Below are 25685 nucleotides of genomic sequence, written 5' to 3'. Positions count from 1 at the left end.
TAAATCATATTTATATCTTATTTCCTCCCAAATAATGTATCTCATACATTTAATCAATCATATCATATATAATTAACCAGTTCAATTATATCATATATAATCAAACTCCCTCTTGTCAATTTAAACATTTTAAACAGACCCAAAAACTGATTCTCAACTTTATCCAAGCTACCAAGGGGACCTTATGGACCTATGGCTCGAAGCTCCAACGGTACGTGAATAGCTGACTAAACTCTTTAGCCACAAGATCCACCATTCGTTAACTGCCAAGCATTCCACTAAAGACCAACAGCTGAACTCTTCTTACCACAAATATATTTTTGTGTCCATCGGATATAACCAATCATAAGTACGATGATCCTTCACAGATGCTCGTAAGTACTGCTGGGTCAATTTACCCTTTTTCCCCTATAGTTACATCTCACTCCTTAAGTACCGTTGATCCCTCTAATGAACAATACAACATAGTCTAACTATGTGTGAACACCTCTTGGGCTAAAAGAAGGTGTGTGGCGCCACATCGTTCAAGCCCTGGAATCAATCCTTAAAGGAGTTATCTATCTACTTGGCCCTACTTCGGGGAAGGAGTGAATTCCATCTTGTGTAGCTGAGTTCCTAGCTCTAAAATCAGACGAATCCTTAAAATGGTAGGTTTTAGTCGGCGGTCTGGCCATTCGAACCCATTCAAATCAAAGGATTGCCTTCAACGGTAGGAGTTCCCAACTCACTCAGAATTGAGGTCATGTTACCTGTGGTCATCCTAGTGAAGTGAAGTCTCTGTCATGAATGGTGTTATATAACGAGACGTTAACACTTCGTGGTCAGGTCTTATACAAAATTTTTGTATAGGACGCCCCTGCTCGCATGTCCCCTACACAAATGATTAGGATCATACCATCTGTGACAAGTCACAACACTTGTGACCATTCCACAAAGCGAGCCGCATCCGTAGCGTTACCAGGATAAGGTTTCCCTCCTATATCTATATACTACCGACCCTTTTGGTTATCACTAAAGACATGATCCACATGTATGTCACCACATACATGCTTAAGTTACATACAGATAACCAGGAATTTTATGTTTATTGGTTTGTGGTAAAGCAAATAAAACATACAATTGAGCAAAAAACAAGATGTGAAGTAAATATCATATATTATATAACAAAAGCATTCGTACAAACTGTTTACAAACTACAGGACACGAGACTTTAGGGCATCAACCCCAACAGAGTTATGCTCATTTTCTAGACTCGTTTTGGGGTTTTTCAATGGAGACTGCATGTTATATTCTGAACAACGTTCCCTCGATAAGTGTTTCTGAAACACCTTTCGAGTTGTGGAGAGGCCGTAAAGGTAGTTTATGCCACTTCAAGATTTAAGGGTGTCCGGCCCACGTGCTTGTGACTAATCTGAAGAAGTTGGAACCGCGTTTGAAAGTTTACCTCTTTGTAGGCTATCCTAGGGAAACGAGGGGTGGATACTTCTATGATCCGAGTGAGAATAAAGTGTTTGTTTCCACAAATGCTATCTTCTTGGAAGAAGACCACATCAGGGATCATAAACCACGAAGTAAGCTTGTTTTACGTGAGATTTCTAGTGAAAGAGTTCTTGAACAAATTGACAGATTGAAAGAGTTGTTGAGGTCGGTCGTTACATCTAGTCAACCAGCTTAATAGTTGAGACTGTCTCGACGTAGTGGGAGGGTTATGAACCCACCAAATCGCTACATGGGTTTGACTGAACACCAGAACGTAATTTCTAATGATGGGGTTTTAAGCAAGCAATAGAGGATATTGATAAGGATGAGTGGATTAAGGCCATGAATCAGGAAATGGAGTTTATGCACTTCAATCAAGTCTGGGAGCTTGTAAATCAACCTGATGGGGTAAAACTTATAGTGTGTAAGTGGATCTACAAGCGAAAACAAGGTGTAGATGGAAATGTGCAAACCTTTTAAGACTAGACTCGTTGCAAATGGTTATACCCAGGTCGAGGGAGTGGACTATGAGAAAACTTTCTCACCAGTTGTCATGCTAAAGTCTATCAAGATACTCCTGTCCATAACCACATTTTATGATTATGAGATATGGTAAATGGACGTCAAGGCTGCCTTTCTTAATGGTAATCTTGAGGAGACCATCTACATGGCTTAACCAGAGGGGTTCATTGTTCTAAATCAAGAGCAAAGAGTTTGCAAGCTTAATAGGTCCATTTATGGGCTAAAACAAGTGTATAGATCGTGGAACATTAGATTTGACAGTGTAGTCAAATCATGACTTTGATCAGAACGTCGATGAGCCTTGTGTTTATAAGAAGATCATCAACAACTCAGCTTTCCTGGTACTGTATATGGATGAATCCTACTCATTGGGAATGATGTAGGGTTTCTGACTGACATTAAGAAATGGCTAGCCACCCAGTTCCAAATGAAAGATTTGGGTGAGGTACAGTATGTTTTAGGGATCCAGATCATTCGAGATAGTAAGAACAAGAGGTTAGCCTTATCTTAAGCATCGTACATCGATCAAATGTTGATCAGGTACAGGATGCAAGATTCCAAGAAGGGTTTGTTACCCTTCAGTCATGGAGTTGTTTTGTCTAAGGATCAATGTCCTAAGACACCTCAAGAAGTTGAGGAGATGAGACGAATTCCCTATGCTTCAACTGTAGGAAGCTTAATGTATGCAATATTGTGTACCAGACCCGAAATTTGCTATGCAATAAGGATTGTCAGTCGTTATCAGTCCAATCCAGGATTTGATCACTGGATAACGATCAAGAACATCCTCAAGTATCTTTGGAGAACGAGGGACTACATGCCCGTGTATGGAGATAAGGATTTGATCCTTACAGGATACATAGACTCTGACTTTCAGACTGATAGAGATTCTCGTAAATCGACATCGAGGTCAGTGTTTACTCTGAATGGAGGGGTTGTAGTTTGGCGAAGTATCAAGCAAGGATGCATCGCAAACTCCACTATGGAAGCCGAATACGTAGCCGCTTGTGAAGTAGCTAAGAAGATTAGTTGGCTGAGGAAATTCCTTACAGGTTTAGAAGTTTTTCCAAATATGATTTTGCCGATCAATCTCTATTATATTAACAGCGGGGCTATGGAAAATTCGAAGGAACCTTGAAGTCATCGTCGAGGCAAGAATATCGAATGGAAATATCATTTGATGATAGTCACAAAGATTGCGTCAGAGCAAAACGCTGTTGATCCATTTACAAAGGCTCTCATAACTAAAGTGTTCAAGGGTCATCTGGAAAGTCTAGGTCTACGGGACATGCGACATCTTGTCTAGGGCAAGTGGGAGATGATACTAGGGTATAGAGTATGCCCTAGTTTATTGTATATTGTACTTGTAATTTTTCATGTATTGTACATTAATCTCCCGAGGCATTAGAACAAGTGGGAGATTGCTGGGATTGGTGTCCTAATTCTATTGGAGTCTCGTAGTTTGTAAACTGTACACATTGTTATGAATAAAATAAGAGTTATTTTATTTGGCATTTATTCATATCCAATAAACAAAGTTCCATGGTTATTATATCTAAACTTAAGAATGTATATGAGATATACAAGTTGATCATGCCTTAAGTGATAACCTAAAAATAGGGTTGGCAACGGGGGCCAGAATGGGGCGGGGGGCATCCCCCGTCCCCGACCCCGTAGGGAAATTGTCCTCCCCCCATCCCCGCCCGTCTGGGAAACGGGGTCCCCCGCTAGGCCCCATTCGTGGTAGACTTCAACGGAGGGGAGGGATGAGCGAGAGCGAGAGGGGAGATAAGCGAGAGGGCGAGGGCGAGAGCGAGAGCGCGAGAGAGAGTGCGGCGAGGGCGAGAGCAAGAGCGAGAAGGGAGGGATGTTTTGTTGCAGATTGCAAAAGAGCGAGAGGGGACTGGGGAGGGGAATAAATAAATAAATAAATAAATATATATATATATATTCGGGGTCGGGGATTAATCGGGTTGGGGTCAGGGTCGAGGTCGGGGCGGGGATACTGTCCCCATCCCTGCCCCCGGCCCCGAATAAATTCCCCGGTTTAACCCCATCCCCAGTCAAATCGGGGAATCCCCACTCCATCGGGTTTTTTTGCCAACCTTACCTAAAAAGGTCTATAGTATAAGGATTAAAGAGGGATACCTGATCCTGGTGATATTACATATACGACCCGCTTTGTAGAGGTTTACAAGTGTTGTGAACTACTACAGATGGTAGATATTGACTACTTTTTTGGGGATTTGTCTGATTTGGGAGCTGGGAACTCAATTACACAAGATAGAATTCACTCCTTCCCCAAAACAGGGGTAAGTAGATAGATTGCTCCCTTAAGGGCTGATTCCAGGTCTTGAACATAATGGCCATAACTTCTCTTTGGAAGAGAGGACTCAGTTATAGCAGGATTATGAATTATGTTCATTAGAGGGATCAATGGTACTTAAGGAGTTAGATGTAACTACAGGGGCATAATGGTTATTGGCCCAGCTGTACTTACGAGTGATTTGTAAAGGGTTATCGCCCTGTTGATTGGTTAATATGGACACAAAATATATCTGTAGTAAAAAGAGTTCAACTGTCGGTCTTTAGTGGAATGCCTAGCAATTAACAGATGGTGGATCCCATGACTAAAGAGTTTAGTCAGTTATTCACGTACCGTTGGAGCTTCAAGCTACAGGTACATAAGGTCCCTTTGGTAGCTCAATGGATTCAAGTTGAGAATCAGTCTTTGGTGTTGATTTGAAATGTTCAAATTGACAACAAGAAATTTGATTATATATGATATGATCGGTGTGATGTATGAGATACATCAAGTGGAGGATTAATGTAAGTCATAAATAGAAAAAGAGTTATGGTTTGTATGTTTCATGAGATGAAATATTAAAACTATAGGTTATAAATATAATATGGTAAGTTGGTTATCATATATATTGATAATAATATTAATTATTGGATAATTATATCATTTTCTCTAATAACCAATTGAGTGGGAGGTTATTGGTGGTTTTATGGTAACCGTGAGATAAAAGCAAAAATGCTTTCCTAAATTTAGAAAAGTTGCTTAATTGGGAAAGGAACTCATGGTTTGTTGTCAAGTGATTTGGATTCACTAAATGATAGCTGAAAGAGAGACTAGACGATCGTGGAGTGACATTATATGATAGTTCACTCTACTGGTCGTAGCTAAATGATCGCAGGGCATTTTCTATACGATAGCTTGCCTTCTTCTAAACGATTGAGCATTCGTCTATACGATAGACACTTCTCATCTCCTACTTGCTTAATCGTCTACACGATTGTTATTCCTCCGGTTTCTTCCTCTAATCAAATCCACACAGAGCTCACACTTCTGGATTCTTACACCGAGAATACCAAGATAGCCATTGTGGTAGTGTCCTCACTCAACCCAACTAAGTTCGAGGTTTTGGAGGCCGTTCGTTGGTTTCGTGTTCTTAGAGATCGTTGAGTTCGTGGCTGCTATTGATCGTGTTGTGTTACGGTCGTTATGTTTGAACGTTCGTGTGTTGTTGTCTTGGAGACTGAACGAGCATTCGTGATCGAGGGAATTTTGAAGCATGAGTCTTCAAAGATAAGATATTTTTTCCCTAGATTATCTTATAAGCATGCTGTAATTTCATATTATGCATGATCAGTTAGTTTTGTTTCTTGACTGTAATTGTGTATGTTCAATTTCGAATGAAATTTGGAACGATCATTCCGCTGCGCATGGAAATCCTCATGTATGATTTTCTTCACGAACAACCTGTGAAGGATTGACTTACTGATGATGGTTAAATTAAGTGGACAAAAATATATCTATAGTGAGGAGAGTGTAACTACTGGCTTTAGTAGAGTGACCCGGTATGTTGGTTAATTCAGTTAAAAAAGTTTAGCTAATTAATCTCAAATCGTTAGAGCTTATGATCTGTAGATCCATTAGATCCCCCTACTAGCTTATAAATGGACTAGACCTAGAATAATGTGATGAGAGAATTTGAAACATTCAAGTTTGATTTTAGGAACTTGTTAAATATATACGATATAATTAGATTTTTAATTATCATATTAAACGAATTTGAGAGTTGGATATATTTAAATATGATTTACATGAATAGGGATTCATGTCCGGAATTGACGTTTTGATCAATTTAATCTTGGATATTAAACTAATTAATTACATTTATTTAATTAATTAATTGAATTAATTTTATTTAAAATTAGTTTTAAAAGAAATGAATTTTAATTAATTATTTGAGTTAATTAAATTAAAATTCAACTTTTAAAATTTGATGGGAAATCAAATAAAAAAAACATTTGTTTGGAATAAGTGGATTAATCCACTTATTTCACCTACAATCCCACTAAATTAATTGTGTTTTGGTGTCACTTTGTAATGCAAATCTGTTGCATGTTCATTTTCTTTAAAAACAAAAGAAATTTGGGTCGCAAAGGTTTTTGCAACTGTGTTTTTTTTTTTTTAAAAGAAAAAGTTCTCTCAAGTTCAGCCACCAAAAACCAGCTCACCGATCTATTTCTATCTTCAATTTTTTCTCATTTTAGATCCCACAATTTGATTTAAGGCTAGAGGATAATAGGAAAGAAACTTTTGGTGATCTACAATCGGTTAGAGAAGAGAATTCAGCTGGACTTGGAACGAATTGGAGGTTCTTCAAATGTAATATTTCTTGAAACCTTATTACTTGGTTGTGAACTTGCATGCTTATTTGCTAAAATTGATACAGTTAGAATGTTTAAGATCCTAATTGCTTCCGTATGTTGAGTGTTGACACCATTAATTGAGAGAATCATCCAAATCATCCAAATCAAAGTAAGGAAATATTATTTTTATTAATATATAACTAAGAGAGGATGATGATGATAATAATTTGGTTTCAACTCAAGTTTGAAATTAAGAAAATTAATCAGACAGTCCAAATAAAAAATTAAAAAGAATAATTAGGAGACAATTATCATGATTTAAAAAAAAAAAGAAAAATATTTTGATTTATATTAAAATTTAAAATTAAGAGATAACCAAATATAGAAAAGAATTCTTTTTATCTGAGAGATTATCATGAAATTTTAAAAGATTTTGAATATGAGGTGATTAGTTATATTCAAAGATTTAAATAGCTCTAAAATATATATTAAATTTTTTCCATGGTTTCAATAAGTTAACTTGAGTTCGTAAATATTGCATTCAAAACAACAACCTATACTTTATTATTATAACAAATTTTAAAAATTAAAAGTTGTCCATGATTTTATCCTACTTGATTGACATCTGTAGCTCCAAAAAAAAATGAACAAAATATAAACTAACCCTTGTAAATTATAAGAATAACAATATTGAGATTCTAAAATCTAAATTCAAAAAAAAAAAAAAAAAAAAAAAAAGGAAAAAAAAGAAAAAAGAAAAATCTATATTCCAACTGTACATAAAATTCGATGATTCTGAAAACTCCAAAATCAAAGTAATCAACATAATTAACATAAACATTAAAATTAAACAATAAATTTCATTGATCCAGTAAATCATTGATCCAGTAAATCTTACATTTTTCTTAAATTCTTCAAATATTTGTTTTACTTAACCTTTAATAATTACATGTATTTTTTTTCTCAAATTCAACTGAATATGTATTTTTAATATTATAAAATACATGCAACACATATAGTATTGAACTAGTAATAATAAGAAGAATTTTTACTCTCCAACTAACTAATTTTAATTTTTAACAAAGAATTTGGAAATCATAAGGAGATAGAAATTGAGAAGCTTAATGTTATTTTCTTCCCTAGTTTCATAGATACACAAATTAAACAAGATAGTAAAAACACAATTGTTGTAGTAAAAAAAAAATATGAGCAGTAAATTCGAGCCACAAACTTTTAGGTTATTAGCATACTCGTATATCAATTGAGTTATGTTCACTTTGGTCCCCTACCCCCAATTGTAATAGAAAAATGTGAAAAAGTTCACCATAATTTTATATATGATTTTTTATTAAACTAAGCTCCCAATGACATCATTTAATAGGTTAGTTTAACCTAATGTAAAAAATTCATTCATTTAACAAAAATCAAGTTTTTGTCAAAAAAAAATCCAAAAAAAAAAAAAGTTTTACCAAAAATTAAATTTGATCAATGGACAAAATCAAGCATTAAATATCTCTATATGAAGTTACAAGTTTCAATTAAAACTAACTCTAATATTGTATCCGGTTAAATTCTATAAATTGTATTTCATAACTTATTATATATGAGTGAATATTTTTTACACCCCTTTCTATAAGCTTAGCATATGGTTTAAATTTGGTGCAAATTGGACATAGGTGATATTTGGAGTTTTTAAGTTCATAAAATTGACAGTTTAGGTTAAAAATGTAAAACTATACAAGTTAAAGGGGTAAAAATGGAAAAGTATCTGCCTTCAATTAATCTCTCAAAACGCACCGTTTGGTCAAAAACCTCAACAACCTAGAGCTTAATCGTCTTCTTCTCGCAGGCCCCAATCATTTTTGTTCGAAGGTTGAGGGGAAAGGAATAAGCAGCGATGTTGAAGTTCCTGTCTAAAGTGAAGATCGAATTCAATGCCCTCGATCCACGCTTAGCGTCTTGCATGGAATTCTTGGCGCAGTGTAATGCTCGCAAGGCCAAGGAATCCAACCCCGCTTGCCAATTGATCGTCAAGCGCCGAACCGACGACCACCCGCCCCAGATCGCCGTCACCTTCGTCAATGGAGTTGAAGAGGTGTTTGACGCTACCTCTACTCCTGCTCAAACAATCAGGAATATGATTCTTGAAAAGGGCCAACTCCTTGAGACCGAGCAAATGTTCCGAGAAGCTGGGGAAACTTGGCCAGTTATCATTCCCGATGAGGAGCTCAAGCAGCCCCTTTCCGGTATCAAGGTTCGTCTTCTTCTTCTCCCTTACTGTGAACGTTTCTTTGCCCTCTTCTGCCTGAGTTTCGTTTCGTTTTAGTACTATCTGTGGCATTTTGTCGAACAATATAGGGGCACGAAGAGTATTATTAACTTTCTGCTTTTAACATTATTTTTTTTTAACTGTGAAATTTTTATTTTTAATTTTATTGCGTTTCAAGCTAATTTAAGAATACCCAGTGTTTCTAGTTTACTTCGCAAGAACTATGTTTTTGGCATTTATTTTGCGAACCGTCCTAGCATTTGAGAATTCAGTGTTACAGCATGTGTATTTATCAAGCATGCCCTGAACTTGATCTAGACATATAGATTATTATTATTTTGATTTACTTTTACTTCTATCGAATCTTTATGGAGTTCAAAGGAAGCAGTAGGTGAAGAGGTTTGGATGCAATATTACTTGAGGTCTGTTTTGGCTTCAGTCTTGTCGAAGAAGATTTTAATTTTGGGGGCTTTCGGTTTGTCTAAAAGTTAGATTTAATGAGATTTTTTTATTTTTTTTTTGGGCTAAAAAAGAAAGACCTGATTGGCAGATGAAAGGTTGCTTGTTATTGGCCATGGCCGATTTTGGTGCTTCCAGTTTGGAATTCGAAGAGTTTTCTTGGTTTGATTGGTGTGGTTGTGAAAAGTCTTCTCGGATTAATTGTTGTGTTTATCTTGGTGGTAGTTGAATTTAGTAATGAAGTTTCATTAGAAAGGTCTCTCATTTTATTTAGGATCCATGCAATGAAGAGTTGTTGGTTGTTTCAATTATTTAATGTATTGGTTCAAGGGAATTGAAGCAATTATTCCAATTTTGTCGAATTTAGCCGTGGTTTTTATGAGGCCTTTATGGATGAGCCTATGCACGAATTTTTTTAGTGGATTATTGAAGGCTGGCCTTTTGAATTTCTCCATCTAGCCACCTTTTGATTATTCTTCTATCCTTTAAAGCTTAAGGAGCAAGTCGTCATTCTCATACTAATCATTGATATGGCCAGTTTAGAAGATTCTGCTTTGATGGGTTTTTTTTTTTTCAAGAGATGTTTTTTATTAAGTACCAGGCAAGCTGGTTTGATTTGGCTTCTGGTCTTTTAATAAGTACCTTGAGTTATACAGTTTAAATTTCTTTTCCTTAGGCCTCATTTAAGTAAGTAAATCCCCTAGGTCGGTCTAGTAGTCAAGAAGAGCTAGAGCCATTTAAATAGTAAAGGACTAAGGGCTTAGAGAGGATTGATTCAATCCATGTTGGTGACATAACTAAGATTTAACATATTATAAGTTACTTTGGCAATTAAATGTAGATTGTTCGGTGAGGATAGTTAGTGAGTGTAAGTTGGTCCTAACTCCTAAGACACAAATACCCAAATGTGCGGGTGCTGCTTCTATTTTTCCCTCTCTTTTTTACTGACTGTGGTCTTCTGTATTAGATCTGTTTAAAAACGCAATTTGTGTTACCCCGCTTGTGTCATAGTTTTCAAGAGCATGTTTGTAGAATGAAGTCGCACCATCTACCCTTGAACCAAATCAGCACATAGGCAAAAGAGGACTGTTAGTTAACCTTCTTTCAAGTAATTCAGTTTCATTACATTCTTATTATTTAAGCAACACTCTCTCTCATACTGGATCATCTAACCTTGTGGTGTTGTATGGGATGCTAGAACAAGTACCATGGTACTAATTCCAATAAGCAAAATTTTAATCAGAAGTCATATAGCAACTGAGTTGTTGTATAATAGAAGAGAACCCATGGCCCAATAGATGCTCAAGTAACCAGGAAAAGTTTTACCAGTACAATACTCAGCCACATTATTGAATACAATATATGTCCCCAGTCTGCAAAATTTCATCAGGCCATCGAATCTTATGGTAAAACACGAAGCGTATATTGCAAATTTATTTTTGACTTGATTTTGGAATCCCCAAGCAATCTGTAGTTGTAAAGAGTTCAAAAATGTTCAATCAATTGTTGTCTGAGGCTTCAAGTAATATCTAAGATTGTGGTAAGTTTGTCATGCTTCTGGGTAATTGAGAAGTATTTCACAAGTTTCTCCGCATGTGTACTTTTACGCCAAAGTTTGATTATAGATATGTTTTTATGAACTTAACATTCATTTTTCGAGTCATTTTTTTTTGGATGACTGGCATAGATGCCCCTTTACTGCATTTGAGTTTCATGTAATTGTCTTAAGTTTGGTGTATTTCTTGTTTTTGCAGCCTAGAAAAGCAGAAGACAAGCAGTAACTTTGTCACAGTTGATCAAATCACGGATAGATTGGAAGGGTGGATACTATTTTCATAACCTTGGGCTGTCGACAATAGAATCAATTTCCGTGGAGTAGGAACAGGACTGAGATGTTTTCCGTTCTAAATTCCATAGGGATTTTTTTAGTCTCGTCTTCTTAGAGTCGAAGAATTCCACATCAGGTTCCAAATGTGGTCTGTGGATGTTACCAATACGTTATAACGAATTTGAAATTTGCACTGGTAGGATTTGTTGCGCAGTCAATTCCAGATACCCCAAGTCCCATAAAAATTAGAATTTTCCATTTAGGTTGTAGTATGAAACACGTTCTCTTTACCATCTCCCCATTTATTGTGACATAGTGTGAATTCCCCTAATATTAGTTTAAAATCCACTTACATTAGAAGATATTTGTTGATACAAATTTTCTGTATAAACAAAGACAAGTCTCCCATAATACTAGAAAATTTTCCCCAAGTTTCATATTTTAAAAAATATTGAAAATTCTTTCCCAACATTTACGAGGAAATTGGTTGATGTTGCAACGATATAAAACCTACGTATGGCTCCAACTTCTGATGCTGTCTCTTGACGAAATTAATGTTTAGATTTATATCTAATTGATCATTGCAAATTTCCCAAAAACTTATTACACCTTTAAAAATGCTAAACACAAACGCTGAATAATTTCGCCATGAAGAACATTATTCTATGGCAATGGACACGAGCCAGGTGACCATACTGCCCCTCAGGGCCAAGTATATATCATGGAGAAAATAGACAACAGAAACATTAGACACTGTATATAGTTTGCAGTTCATAGAATTTTGTACTGCCACCATCCATTTAAGCTATACCGACAAATGTACACACAGCATTGACCATTCGTAATGAGGGGGAAAAAACATGTCATCTCATCATTTTCTAACGGTCTTCTCGTCAAACAGAGCATTTGGGTCCGACATCATGTCTATCATCATCTTCTCCGGTGAATCTTCACTTGCAAATGTTTTCAAATCAACCTACAAAGATTTCCACATTCTAAATTGAATATTCAGCTCCTTAAAAGAAATAGAATATCACCATTACTCGATTACTCATTTACATCATGTCATCTCATCATTTTCTAACGGTCTTCTCTTCGAACAGCATTTGGGTCCGACATCATGTCTAGCATCATCTTCTCCGGTGAATCTTCCCAACTTGCAAATGTTTTCAAATCAACCTACAAAGATTTCCACAAAGCAAATGGATTCTAAATTCAATATTCAGCTCCTTAAAAGAAATAGAATATCACCATTAATCGATTACTCATTTACCTTTCTTCTTTGCTCAGTGAAAAGTTCCTCTCTCTTTTTGTAGGAATTTTGTATTTCCTTAGCCCTGGAGCCGCCAAATCCCCAAACTTCCACTTCTAAAATGGAAGCTTCGACAGGGAGGAACCCCTGGATTTTATTTAGATAATAAATTGAAAATTGGTAAGTAGCATGCTGCTTTAAAGAATATGCATGAACTTGAATATGTCATCTTCAAACTATCGATAGAACGTGTATTATTCCTACCTGACCTGGGAAGAGAGGACCAGGCTGGTAAGTTTTGTCAACCACGTGATGGCGAACGGTAACTCTGGCAAAATCTTCATCAATAAATATTCTCTCATTTCCCATACTTCCCCCAAATGCAATTCCAACCGGCTTTGGATGTGGTTCATAAACCCTTGCAGAGGGATGCAAGTGGCTATAGACAAAGTTCTTTTCCTTCCCTGTAAACAATCATTTGAAGTAAGCTAACAAATATTTGGCAAATAAGAGAACCTACAAGAACCTCAACCACATCGTCCTACCAGTCGGTGAATATACATCGAAAACTGGACTAAGAGCATAGATATTTCCTCTGCTTCCATAGAACAGATCCCTATTTTCAAAACCCTGGAATGTCAGTACACCGACAGTCCATTTCAATTCGTTGGTGCAACCATCACGAGTGTCTCCAGATACGGCATGAACAACCACAAACAAAGGACCCTGGTAACCTTCGACATTGGACCAGAATCTATTCAAGCCTCTCCCATGAAGTGACGACCTACAATACATAAAGTGTATAAATACATCAATAACCAACATCATACACATGTGACATGCATTCTGAAAACCATCAACGAGAAAAGAAAGGTTCAACAAAGTATTAACTATTAGTACAAGGACAAGCTATGGAAGACTCCGATACAAACCTATAAAGTAAGTTCTCATAATTTCCATCCCCACTGATCAAAAAACATATTTTTGTTATCTCCTCCCTTATGCCACCTCTTTGTGTAAGGGAAACTGCCCACGCTGTTCCACGGCTGAGAACAAAAGAATTCGATGTCTCAGGTGAGTCAATATCGACAGCTGATGAACTTGATGACTTCACTCCATCCTGCCATTGACCAACCAGAAAAAGGGAAGGTCCACTAGTGTCCTCAATAAGAAAAATAACTTGTTTCAAAGACACAAGGCTTAATAGTATCCTTTCTCAAAATATAGAAAAGAATATATACCAGATACGTTCTATAACTCATCATGAAACATTAACCTAAATCCACGTGCTAATAAGTAATAACATATAACCTAAGAACACAATTGCATCAAACTCTAAGGACCTACACATAAAATATGACCTAAGAATGAGCATCACGTCTAACTTGAGAATATTAAAGGAAGGTCTTTATAATATAGAAGAATAACACCAAAGTTCATTCAAGAGAGACTGGACCTAGATTGTAAGCCCAACTATGTGCTAACATCTTTGACTCATCAAAGAATAATAACCAACTGGATCCCACGTCATCATAACAAGAGTACTGAAATAACACTTCCAATCAGCCAGGAACTACATTCTAAGAGAAGACCTCATATAAATATTCCATAAATAAAAATGCAATAAATAAATATCGGCCGATAAACACAGTTCTATGTTCAAGGGAATTGGTCCCTTTTTTAGTTACCCAATAATCATATTCAATCTCTACAAGAGAAATGTTAAAGAATAGCAAATTTATTAGATAACAGTACTGATTAAATGATATTTGATATTTAGTTGATTGCCACTTCCTTAGACAATAAGTTCATACTCATCTCAATGCAAGAACACCTCTGCAGATAATTTTACGGAGATATCGCAGATCTAAAGGCACTTCAATCAGACACCCTATATATCCACCTAGTAAAGAAATGTATACTTCAGAGTGCCAGCCTATGGATTTAAAGCAGATGTAAAGTTATCAAAAGAAAGACGAATCAATTACCTCTCGACTGGGAGCTTGAAGAATTCTTGCATGTACAAATCCTGAGAGTCCATCTGGAAGACTTGGAACAGTTTTCACTGCCCAAGAAAGAAACTTTTCTATGGGTACTTCAATGGCCAAACCTAAGATATCGCAATCCCAAATGTTTACGGTATTACCAACCTCAGCACAAGATATCACTGAAGACAGCACCAGATTATTGATATCTGGCAAAAATAAATTTGAATTTGAACCTAAGGCTTTGAAAGTACTAGAATCCCAAAACATAGCCCAACACGTCAAAAAAAGCATAAGCACATCACCGGGAAGAAGGAAACCACTCATCTTAAATTCATCCTCATAGGATGTAAACTCCAATTTTGGAGGGAATCCCACCTTTACCATTGTAGCATCAAATACCCTAATTAATGTATTAAGCAACACAGATGCAGATATTTTTCCACAACATTTGTTGTAGCCCTTAAGAAATTCAACCCAGGTAACTCCTCCTTCCTCAGGAATGAAGAACAGTTCGGCAATTGTTAAACCCACATGATCTAGGATGGCCTGAAAGGATTCAGGCACTGCAGATGTTTCTTGAGTTCGGTTTTCATAACCTAAAAAGAAACATTTCTGAAACCAAACTACATGTTAGAAAGATAGCAAACATGAAGAATGAACAAATAAACGAAAATCAGATCTCAATGTGGCCTATTCAACTAACTGTGTTCATGTTCTTCAAGTTCAAAAATCTATAGAAGGTTTGGGAGTGTTTTGGAAAACCATTTGATGGTTTGTAGCAGAACTCAGTGCAAAAAATCATGCATAGGTGACCATTTTTTCGAAGTTCTTTTCGTTGATTTTTTCCATAAATTCTCATGGATTGATCTCTCTCTTTTTCAACATAATTAAAATTGGCTCCCTCTTAAAACCATTGAAATTATGAACAATGATCTCAAACCAACAAAGTAATAATTTTACATTTACGAGTTAACCAATATAGCTCTTAAAAAATAGTTTAGAAAATTGCCTGTAAGGATTCGAAAGGGATTGCATTAGTTTGAGGATTTGCCAGCTTAGAGAATGCACTCTGAAGCTGAGGAAGTGCTCCCGTTGAAGCTGCCAAGGCTTCAGCCTCTTTTTGGTCATCAGGAACCTTTTTCTCCGTTGATGTTGATGCTCCCATTGTCACTCAACAATATTGGAAATGAAACAATGTACCTGCCTATTTTTCTGTATGATTTTCAGGAATTGAATCATCAAAACTAGTTTGATGAACAATTGTAAATAAAGTAGCAACAATTTAAAGTATGACAATATTGGTATCAGAACAGAGGTACAGAAAGGGGAAAAAAACACATTCCGCAGAGAGAGATAAATTGAGTAAAAAACTAATTATAAAATATTGAAGGAAAAGTCCTCAATATTAGTAAGGTAGTCCATTTCGTTTTAAGATTTGATGAGTATAAACATCTTACGGAAAAACAAACTTCATGAGATCTTATCTTGACTTTTGTAACAAAATTTCAATAAAGAAAAAGTAAGTATAAACATAACTTCATTAATATTCAGTCAAATGCTAAAATTTCTAAGGACAGCGTTTCCTTGATAGAAACAACATCTTTGTGTTAAATCAACTGAATTAAGAGATGCTAAATAGTAAGACTCCAATATTTTATTTATTTAGTTTTGGGATAAAAGGCCAAGCTTTCATTGAGGGAAAAATGAAAGAAGGCATGGAGAATATGCAGCAACAGTTAACATCAAACAATATGTTCTTTCAATTACATAATAATACCAAAGTCCATAGATCAATTAATTGAAGGTTTTATAAATCAAACATAATGGGACAAGCATTGAATGCAATAAATATGGGAAGAATAAGATTGGAAGACTTAAGTTGCATCTTTGCCACATAAATCCAATGATTTAACCTGAATCGTTTGGATTTCTGCCACAGCCGATCATGATGTTAATTCACTACCAGAAGTAAACTAAGGTGGTCGTAATCAACATACTGACACAATCCACAAACATCCCTAATTAATTTGGCTATTACAGATACTCTTCATCGGAATTCACAATTAGAAAATGCCAACCGTATCATCAGACGTTAAGAAGAAAAACAAATTACTAGTATGTAGTAACAAACTAACAAATTATAATAACAGAAACATCAGTTTAAACAGAACAAGAAGAACAAATAAATATAAGGAATAAGACCAAAAAAATTTCAACATGTTAACATCAAAAGAAATTAAAGCCGACCACGGATAAACATTATAGATACAAATAAATAAATCAACATCATAAAAACGAAGAATATTAGATGTCATAAATTTTTTAGTATAAAAACAGGAAATCCAAGTTACGGTAAAGCCAAAATATACGATTTGAACCAATCAGACAGTCCAATTCGTAATATTGAGGACGAATTAAATTTGCAAGCTCAGCACATGTGGATATAACAAGAGTTCATTAGACTTTACTGAAAAATAATAAAGAATTCTTTTGTTTACTTTTCACCTTCAGTCACATAAAGGTTTTTCCATTTCGACGAACAAATCACTAGCGTTTTAGAATGCTTTAAGGTAGGTCCACCTTGGAACATGATACCAGCCATCACAACCGTTAATTGAAAATTATAAAACAAGAATTGTACTCTCTCTTCAAACAGCCAGAAAATTTGGTAAGGGAAGTGGAGAAAAACATTTGGAATTGGCCACAAGGATTCAATTAAGAATAAAGAAAACTCAGACGAACAAAAGTTAAGAATTACTGAATTTGAACTTCAACTGAGCAACACATTTCAGGTATCTGAGTAAAGAAAGAATAATATGATACAAAGAAAATGAAGGAAGAAGGATTAGAGTAGTAAGAGAAGTAAACCTGATAGCGATAAACTGAGCACTATGCGAATCTTAATTCTGATGCCATAAACGAAAGCAAATGCTAGGTTCAACGACTAAAATGATGGCTTGGCTTTTTCAACGGCGACCAGACGACTCGACGTCGGACGAAAGGGATCAACTGATCTACCACCGCGTCTGGTTTCTTCCTTCAATAAAAATTCATTTATTCTTTTCTTTTTTCAGTTACCGGTAAACCAGAGCCGATCACGTCGTGGCATCGCGTAAGGCTTTTGGATTCTACGTGTCACTTCAACAAGGGAAAAAACGCTGGGGTGTTTTATGGGCCTGGGTTTCTACATTGACCTACATTTCCGCCGATGCGTTTTGCTCACTTTTAATGCTCACTTAAAAATGTTTTTAAAAGTTTTAGTTTTGTTTTTAAAATTTTACTAAGAATCTAAGTGTCTAAATTTTTTAATAATATTCTTAAATTAAATAAATATCTTTATAGTTAATATACAGGTAAAAACCGTCAACATTGTTTAAAAATAAATTTAAACTTTTAAAAATCGCAATGTTACATTATTAGCATCTATGACCTTTTGAAAATTTATAAAGAATATTTGAAAAAAATATTTATCTCCCGTTAGAAATAGGGGTGTTCAAAAAATCTAATGATCCGAAAAAATCGATCAACCCAATCCAACCAGTGCGGTTTGGGTTGGATTATCAACTCATTTGGGTTGGGTTGGATTCAAATAAATGAAAATTTTATGGATTGAGTTGGTTCATGGGTTCACATAATATAACCAAACGAATCTGAACCAATCCGAATTTATTATTAACTTTAAAATATATTTTTTATTACTTATAACACAATTATTTATACATATGTTGATTTTAATTTTATTTAATTATAATATTTTTTTTAATAATTTATTTTTCAACAACTGTAAAGTATTTTTTTTTTGCATTTTAGAAAGAAATTTTTCACTATATAAATTAAAATTGAGTTGTTAATCTTAATTCAATACATGAAAATAATTAAATTAGATTTTTACATATTTATGTTTTGGCTTCTTTTTAAAACAAAATTTTAAATAAATGATCCGATTAACCCGAACCAACCCAACCCAACCATAGTTGGATTAGGTTCATTTTTTAATAATAATTATTTGGGTTGAAAAAATTTACAACCCGAACAATTGGGTTGGGTCTAAAAAGTCTTTCAATTCAACCCAACCCAACCCAACCCATGAATACCTATATTCAGAAGTATAAGTATTTTTTAAATTGGCATAAAATTGAGCAAAATAGAAATTGTAAAAAGTGTATTTGCAAAATAGACAAAAACAAGTTGCTATTATTAGACCCTCAGTCCATCAATTTTACAAAAATATATATATAAAAAAAAACCTAGTCCATGATTTTAAATGATAAATGTAAAAAATATTCAGATACACCTGATGACACATACTTGATACATTTGATACACAATCGATACATCTGATATCGTTTGATATATTATTGATGTTAATTTGATACCTCTTGATACACTTGATACACAACTTATGTACATTTGATACACAACTTATGTACATTTGATACACTTGATACAAGATGTTGAGATCGAAAATTGGGCGATATCCATAGCCTGATCTTAATTCAGAGTGACATCGTTGTAAGGAAATATTGGAATGATGTTACCAACAAGATATAGAGATTAAATGTTGAGATCGTCGTTGTACGGAAAGATCATTATGACCAGATTTAATTTACTATTGATATCATTGAAATATCAATAAATGAATACATGGAATATCAATAAGATGAAACATACATGCTCTACTTCAAAATAAGTTACTAATTGTTGTTTGATCTACTACTGATATACTTGAAACATTAGTAAATGAATATTTGAAATATTTATAAAATAAACGTTGATTGTTATGCGATATACTAGATAAACGTGAAATATTCATAAAATTGTACACTCATGTTTTAGTTCAAATAATTATTGTTGGATGTTTGATATACTTGAAATATCCGTAAAATATATATATTCATATTTTACTTTATATTATTACTAATTGATGTTTGATACACTTCAAGATCAGTTGATGGATTTACAAAATATCAAGTAAATCATAAAACTAGTATACTATCAAAAATATGAAACCGTGGGGGGACGGGGGAAACGATGGTCGAAGTGGAAGTGTGGAGATAGAGCCACAACAAAAAGGTTTCAGATTCAAATTTCGATCAGTGTGGGCATAGCGCAATCAAAGTTGAAAAAAAGTTTGCTATTGAGAATTGAGGCCTTGCTTTGAAAAAGAAACAGAATCCTCCATGATTCTAAGTGCTCTTGGTATTTCCGGTAGAAGAATCCATGATCATGGGTTGATGAGCAACCTGCTTTGAAATGGCTCGGCTCCAATAAACTTAATGAAGTTGTGTATGTTTGTTTTGGAAGTTGAGAAGATGATCCAGGCGATTAAATATTATGAAGAAGAGGGCGATTAGTTAAGGAGAAACACTTGGAGATGTGAAGATAACAGAGGAGAAAAAGCACGGGAAAAATTAGGAAAAAAGGCGTTTTTGTCATGAAATTGAGTAACATAACGGGTATAAAAATAATAAATAAATTATAATTATAATTATAAAATAAAATAACTAAAAACATAAAATAAAAAAATCATGAAATTGGATAATATGAAAATTAGTGAAATAGAATTCTCATCAATGTATATGTGATTTTAAGATCCACCAAATGTCACTATTTATAGGTAAAGTGGCAAGTAGGATGTAGACTTACATATATAACAAGCATGAATAACTACAAGGCACATCCACAATATGAGTGGTGACACATGCCTTTGAGATACTAAATAATGGACATCTATTTTTTATTAATATTCCTAATAATTTTAAGTTTGTTAAAAGAATAAAAAGTGGAATACAAAATCAATCAAAAGTAGAATTTGAATATTTTGATATATATATATATATATATAACTTCAAACACACGGTTGCAATTTTCCTAATTTGTTTTGTAATCCATTGCAATTTTTCAAGATAAAAAGGAACAACATTTCAACTATATAAATTTTGGGGAAAAAAAAATCAGCTCTACCATTACTAAAAAAAATAGTACAATAATTGTAAGGTGGGAATTGAACCACCGACGTCTTGGAGATCAATACTATTGAGCTAAACTCATTTGGATTATTGTGACTCAAAATTCTACTCAATTAGAAATATACCAAAAATCTTTGGACAAAATAAATTTTTTGGGCGTTCTACTTAAAAAAATAAAAATACAGACAGAAAGAAGATTTTGGATGTTTCTCTAAGAAAAAAATGTTGAACGATTATTTTCTTAATTGAGCTTTTTTTTAACATGTGAATGCAAATGATTCAAACTTTTCATTAGAAAGGAATGATAGATGTACTTTAATGAATTATGCTTAAATTAACTTTAAAAAAAAAAAGTTATACAATATATGGAGGTGAATAATTGAACTAATTCATAAGTTTTCAATCAATTTATATTTAGTATATATATCATGTTACAAAGTACATGACTAAGTGGTGGATGAATAATTTGTATTCCTTTATGAGTTATATTCGTATTAATTTATTTTTCTTAACTAGTTAAACTATATAGAGGTGAATAATTGAATTCACGAGTTTTCCATCGAGTTGTATTTGTTTATATATATCCTATTACAAAGTACATGACTATTTTCCTAGACACTAAGCTGGATTGTTCATTTAATTTTCATTTTCTCGATTTATTGCACAATTTTTAGTACTAACAACTAAGATTTTTTTTTAATGGAAGAATTCAATCATAATTGGAATATTACTTTATTGAGATTAAAAAAAAAATCAAACAAATGAGTGATAATGTAAATGATAAAATGAACCGTACTAAAAAAATTGACAAAATGTACTCTCTCTCCCTCCTTTTTTTCCTTTTAGGAGATGGAAATTTTGATTTCTAATATTCATTGATATAATTTAAGTCATTGATAATTGTTATTATTGTACATACGGCGATGATTAATATAGTATTGAAGAGACAATTATTGGGTGTAAATCCCTCCGTCCCATACAGCGTAATTTATAAATTTGAGTGGTATTATGTAAAGTTGGAAAAATAGAAGATTAATCCTTAATTGTGTAGTGAAAAATTGGTAGTTACCTGTCTTGTGGGTAATTACCTAAGTTATCATGGGTAGTTATTCATGTAGTGGGCGAATTGGTTGTTACTTGGGATGTGGGTAGTTATCTAAGTTAGTGGTGTGTATATGAGTGATAAATAACTTCTCCGTAAGACTCTCACAATCTATGCATGGCTTTTTGTTTCCAAAAGAATAACACACTCTTTGTCAGTCAAAGTTTAATTCATTGAATTACACAAATCCTTATATCATCAGAGGGCAAATTGAAGAATGTGCGGTATTGGATTGGAGAACATTGATTTAAAGAATTTTGGATATTCATCGTGGTATCGTCAAGTAAGTGTTCACTTCTTTATTATATGTATCTTGACTGATTTAATTATCCTATTAGAATTCATTAGTGTTAATTGCTTCCACATTTTAATTTAAATTGCCAAATTTCAACATTTGGTATCATGGCCAAGTTCTAGAAAATCACTAATATATGTTTATGAGAATTTGGGTATTTTTTTTCAATTGAAGTTGATTATTTATAATTGATTTCATAGAGAATAATTATTTTACAACAATTATTCTAATGTTTGTAGAATTTTGTGGTGGTTCTTTCAATGATGAACCAGAGAAGTGTTTGGTTGTAACCATGATTTAAATCTTTAATATTTTAGTGAGTGTGTTAGTCACCAAAGTGGCCCTCTCAAAGTTTATTAAAAGATTTTAATTATTTTATAAATGTTTATTTGATATAGCATCATAAATGACATTTAAGAATGATATACATTTATAGTTATTAACATGAAGTTATACGGTTGCCCAAAGGTAGATTTTACTTGGTCAATAACATTTGAAGTAGGTTATAAACTTTGTTTAATTAATATATAATGTACATCCGAAGATGACTTGTATATTGAAGTTAACTTAGTGATTGACCTTATATATGTTATATGAATGATGCATGATTGATGATTGTTGGTTGTGTTTAGATTTAGTCCAAAAGTGAATTTAAATGTAATGTTTTGGTGTATTGTATAGTCTAAATTGTGGTTTAAATTCAAAGAAATTTACATGTAAGATGTAAATGTTTACCATGGTCTCTAATATGTCAAATAAGACTGCCAATGGTATTAAATTTAATGGACAAAATTATGATGAATGGTTCAAATATGTCAAGCTAAATGTTGGCTTTTTGGGACTCGATTCAGTTCTAGATATGGATGAGACCATTAAATCGACAGATACTAGTTCGGAGGCCGACAAGAAACTGTGGGAGAATTGAGAGAGGTCGAATAGGCTTTTGATGAGCTTTCTTAAGCTTAGCATAACGCCTAATATTAAGCCTTCCCAGCCCAAGACTAAAAAAGTGAGGGAATTTTTTACTGAAATTAAGAAGTGTACTATGACAGACATTGTGGATAAGTTTGTTGTTGTTGTTGTTGTTATTAATGATTTATCTAATAGAGAGTACACTATAGCTTAGTCAATGGAAAAACACATTACTCACATGGTGAACGCCTACAATTGGCTTAAAAGTTTAGATGTGGATCTTGGTGAGAAAGTGTTGGTTGAATTCCTACTGAAATGATGTCAGGGTGATGATTTCAAGCAATTTCGGAGAACTTGTAACCAAATTAAGGAAAAATTCTCTCTTTTAGAAATTAAGGCCATGCTCATACAAGAGGAGGCAAGGCAAAGGGAAGACTTTAAGGTCAAACTTCCCCATGCCAGTTTTGCCTATCATAGTAATTCAAACGTTGGTTCTAGTGGCAGCAAAGCTCTAAGTAAGAAATGAAAAGGGAAAACAACCATTTAAAGTGTAGCCCGGTAAAGGGCAAGGAGAAATTGCTAAGATTCTATAATGTTTTTGGTGCAACAAACCTAGGCAAGAGAAGATTGATTACCAAAAGATGAAGGAATGGTTTGAAAAGATAGGTATACATTTTGTTTTTGTATGCTTTAAATCAAATCTAATTCAGGTACCTTCTAATACTTGGTAGCTTGATACTGGTGCTACCACTCATGTTTCTAATGTTATGCAGGGTTACCTAAATCTCTATCGAATGCTGGAACGTGAAAGCTTTCTATTTATGGGAAAAAGTGGCTAACCGCCCAATTCTAAATGAAAGATTTGGGAGAGGCGCAGTATGTTCTAGGGATCAAGATTACTCGGGATCGTAAGAACAAGAGGTTAGCCTTGTCACAGGCATTGTACAACGATCAAATGTTGATCAGGTACAGGATGCAGGATTCCAAGAGGGCTTTATTACCCTTCAGGCATGGAATTGTATTGTCTAAGGATCAATGTCCTAAGACACCTCAAGAAATTGAGGAGATGAGACGGATTCCCTATGCTTCAGCTGTTGGAAGTTTAATGTATGCAATGTTATGTACCATACCTGACATTTGCTATGCAATAGGGATTGTTAGTCATTATCAGTCCAATCCAGGATTAGATCACTGTACAACGGTCAAAACGATCCTTAAGTATTTTCGGAGAATAAGAAACTACATGCTCGTGTTTGGAGATAAGGATTTGATTCTTAAGGATACACAGACTCTGACTTTCAGACTAATAGAGATTCTCGTAAATCGACATTGAGGTCAGTGTTCACTCTGATTGGAGGGGCTATAGTGTGGTGAAGCAAGAATGCATCACGGACTCCACTATGAAAGCAAAATATGTAACTGCTTGTGAAGCTGCTAAAGAGGCTATTTGGCTTAGGAAATTCCTTACAGATTTGTATGTTGTTCTAAATTTGTCTTTGTCAATCACTCTTTATTATGATAACAGCGAGACTGTGGCAAGCATATAAAATGGAAATATCATTTGATCAAGGAGATTTTGCATCGCGATGATGTGATAGTCACGAAGATCGCGTTGGAGCACAATATTGTTGATCCGTTTACAAAGGCTCTCACGGCTAAAGTGTTCGAAGGTCATCTGAAGAGTCTGGGTTTACGGGACATGCGACATCTTGTTTAGGACAAGTAGGAGATGACACTGGGGTATAGAGTATGCCCTAATTTATTGTATATTGTACTTGTATTTTTCATGTATTGTACATTAGTCTCCCGAGGCATTAGGACAAGTGGGAGATTGTTGGGATTGGTGTCCTAATTAACCTGGAGTTTCGTAGTTTGTAAACATTATACACATTGTTATGAATAAAATAAGTGTTATTTTATTTTGCATTTACTCATATCCAATAAACAAAGGTTCGTGGTTATTGTATGTAAACTTAAGCATGTATATGAGATATACAAGTGAATCATGCCTTAAGTAATAGCCTAAAAAGGTCTGTAGTACAACGATTAAAGGAGGGATACCTTATCCTGGTGACATTACGGATACGGTCCGCTTTGTAGAGGCTTACAAGTGTTGTGAACTACTATAGATAGTCTGATCATGACCATTCATGTGAAGACATGAAAGCTGATGGTGTTCTATACAAAGAGTTTGTATAAGACCGGACTACAAGGTGACTAGTCTCTTTATATCACGCCGTTGATACTTGAGACTTACATCTCACCTAAACGACCATATGTGACATGACCTTAATCCTGAGTGTTTTGGGAACTCCTGTCTTTGAGGGTGATCCTTTGATTAGTATGGGTGAGAGTGACTAAATTGCCAACTCAACAAGCCTCCTTTTTAGGGATTTGTCTGATTTGGGAGCTGGGAACTCAGTTACACAAGATGGAATTCACTTCATCCCCAAAGCAGGGGTAAGTAGATAGATTGCTTCCTTTGCCCCTTTAAGAGCTGATTCTGGGTCTTGAATATAGTGGTTACAGCCTCTCTTTGGAAGAGAGGACTTAGTCATAGTAGGACTATGTCTTATGTTCATTAGAGGGATCACCGGTACTTAAGGAGTTAGATGAAACTACAAGGGCAAAATGGTAAATTGGCCCAGTTGTACTTACGAGCGATCTGTGAAGGGTTATCGCACTATTGATTGGTTGATATGGACACAAAATATATCTGTAATGAGAAGAGTGCAGTTGTCGATCTTTAATGGAGTGTCCAGTAGTTAACGGATGGTGGATCCCATGACTAAAGAGTTTAGTCAATTATTCACGTACTGTTGGAGCTTCAAGTTACAGGTCTATAAGGTCCCCTTGATAGCTCAATGGATTCAAGTTGATAATCAGTTCTTGGGATTAATTTGAAATGTTCAAATTGACAAGGAAAAATTTAATTATATATGATATAA

At 34.4% G+C, this 25685-nt stretch overlaps 2 protein-coding genes across 5 annotated transcripts; one reads left to right on the top strand and one right to left on the bottom strand.

Annotated features, from left to right (window-relative positions):
- The first annotated feature begins 8492 nt into the window (after positions 1-8492).
- LOC120085105 lies at positions 8493-11614 on the top strand. The gene is made up of 2 exons (XM_039040965.1): positions 8493-8917; positions 11146-11614. Exons 1-2 carry the CDS (start codon positions 8561-8563, stop codon positions 11170-11172), a joined length of 384 nt encoding a protein of 127 aa, XP_038896893.1. The 5' UTR covers positions 8493-8560; the 3' UTR covers positions 11173-11614.
- Positions 11615-11877: 263 nt separating this feature from the next.
- LOC120086186 lies at positions 11878-17670 on the bottom strand. 4 transcript variants are annotated; one of them, XM_039042712.1, is made up of 9 exons: positions 17328-17670; positions 15469-15671; positions 14460-15071; positions 13404-13591; positions 13017-13255; positions 12736-12935; positions 12493-12618; positions 12279-12398; positions 11878-12195 (listed from the first exon to the last, which is right to left on the bottom strand). In XM_039042712.1, the coding sequence occupies exons 2-8, from the start codon at positions 15622-15624 to the stop codon at positions 12300-12302; spliced, it is 1620 nt and encodes a 539-aa protein (XP_038898640.1). In that variant the 5' UTR covers positions 15625-15671; positions 17328-17670; the 3' UTR covers positions 11878-12195; positions 12279-12299. The 4 variants fall into 4 exon arrangements, with proteins under 4 accessions (XP_038898640.1, XP_038898641.1, XP_038898639.1 ...); XM_039042713.1 differs by having other exon boundaries at positions 11878-12398; positions 15469-15703; XM_039042711.1 differs by having other exon boundaries at positions 11878-12398.
- Positions 17671-25685: the final 8015 nt, after the last annotated feature.

Source organism: Benincasa hispida, chromosome 9 (assembly GCF_009727055.1).
Source record: "Benincasa hispida cultivar B227 chromosome 9, ASM972705v1, whole genome shotgun sequence".
Lineage (NCBI taxonomy): Eukaryota > Viridiplantae > Streptophyta > Magnoliopsida > Cucurbitales > Cucurbitaceae > Benincasa > Benincasa hispida.
Note: the sequence above shows the minus strand (reverse complement) of the source record. Positions and strands in the feature narration are given on the sequence as shown.

Bases quoted from the DNA above. Each gene is read 5' to 3' on its own strand.
- LOC120085105 (XM_039040965.1), top strand. From the start codon at position 8,561: ATGTTGAAGTTCCTGTCTAAAGTGAAGATCGAATTCAATGCCCTCGAT. The intron at 8,918-11,145 runs GTTCGTCTTCTT...TTGTTTTTGCAG, and splicing joins AGCCCCTTTCCGGTATCAAG to CCTAGAAAAGCAGAAGACAA.
- LOC120086186 (XM_039042713.1), bottom strand. From the start codon at position 15,624: ATGGGAGCATCAACATCAACGGAGAAAAAGGTTCCTGATGACCAAAAA. The intron at 13,592-14,459 runs GTAATTGATTCG...GGTCAATGGCAG, and splicing joins TTCAAGCTCCCAGTCGAGAG to GATGGAGTGAAGTCATCAAG. The intron at 13,256-13,403 runs GTTTGTATCGGA...TATGTATTGTAG, and splicing joins TATGAGAACTTACTTTATAG to GTCGTCACTTCATGGGAGAG.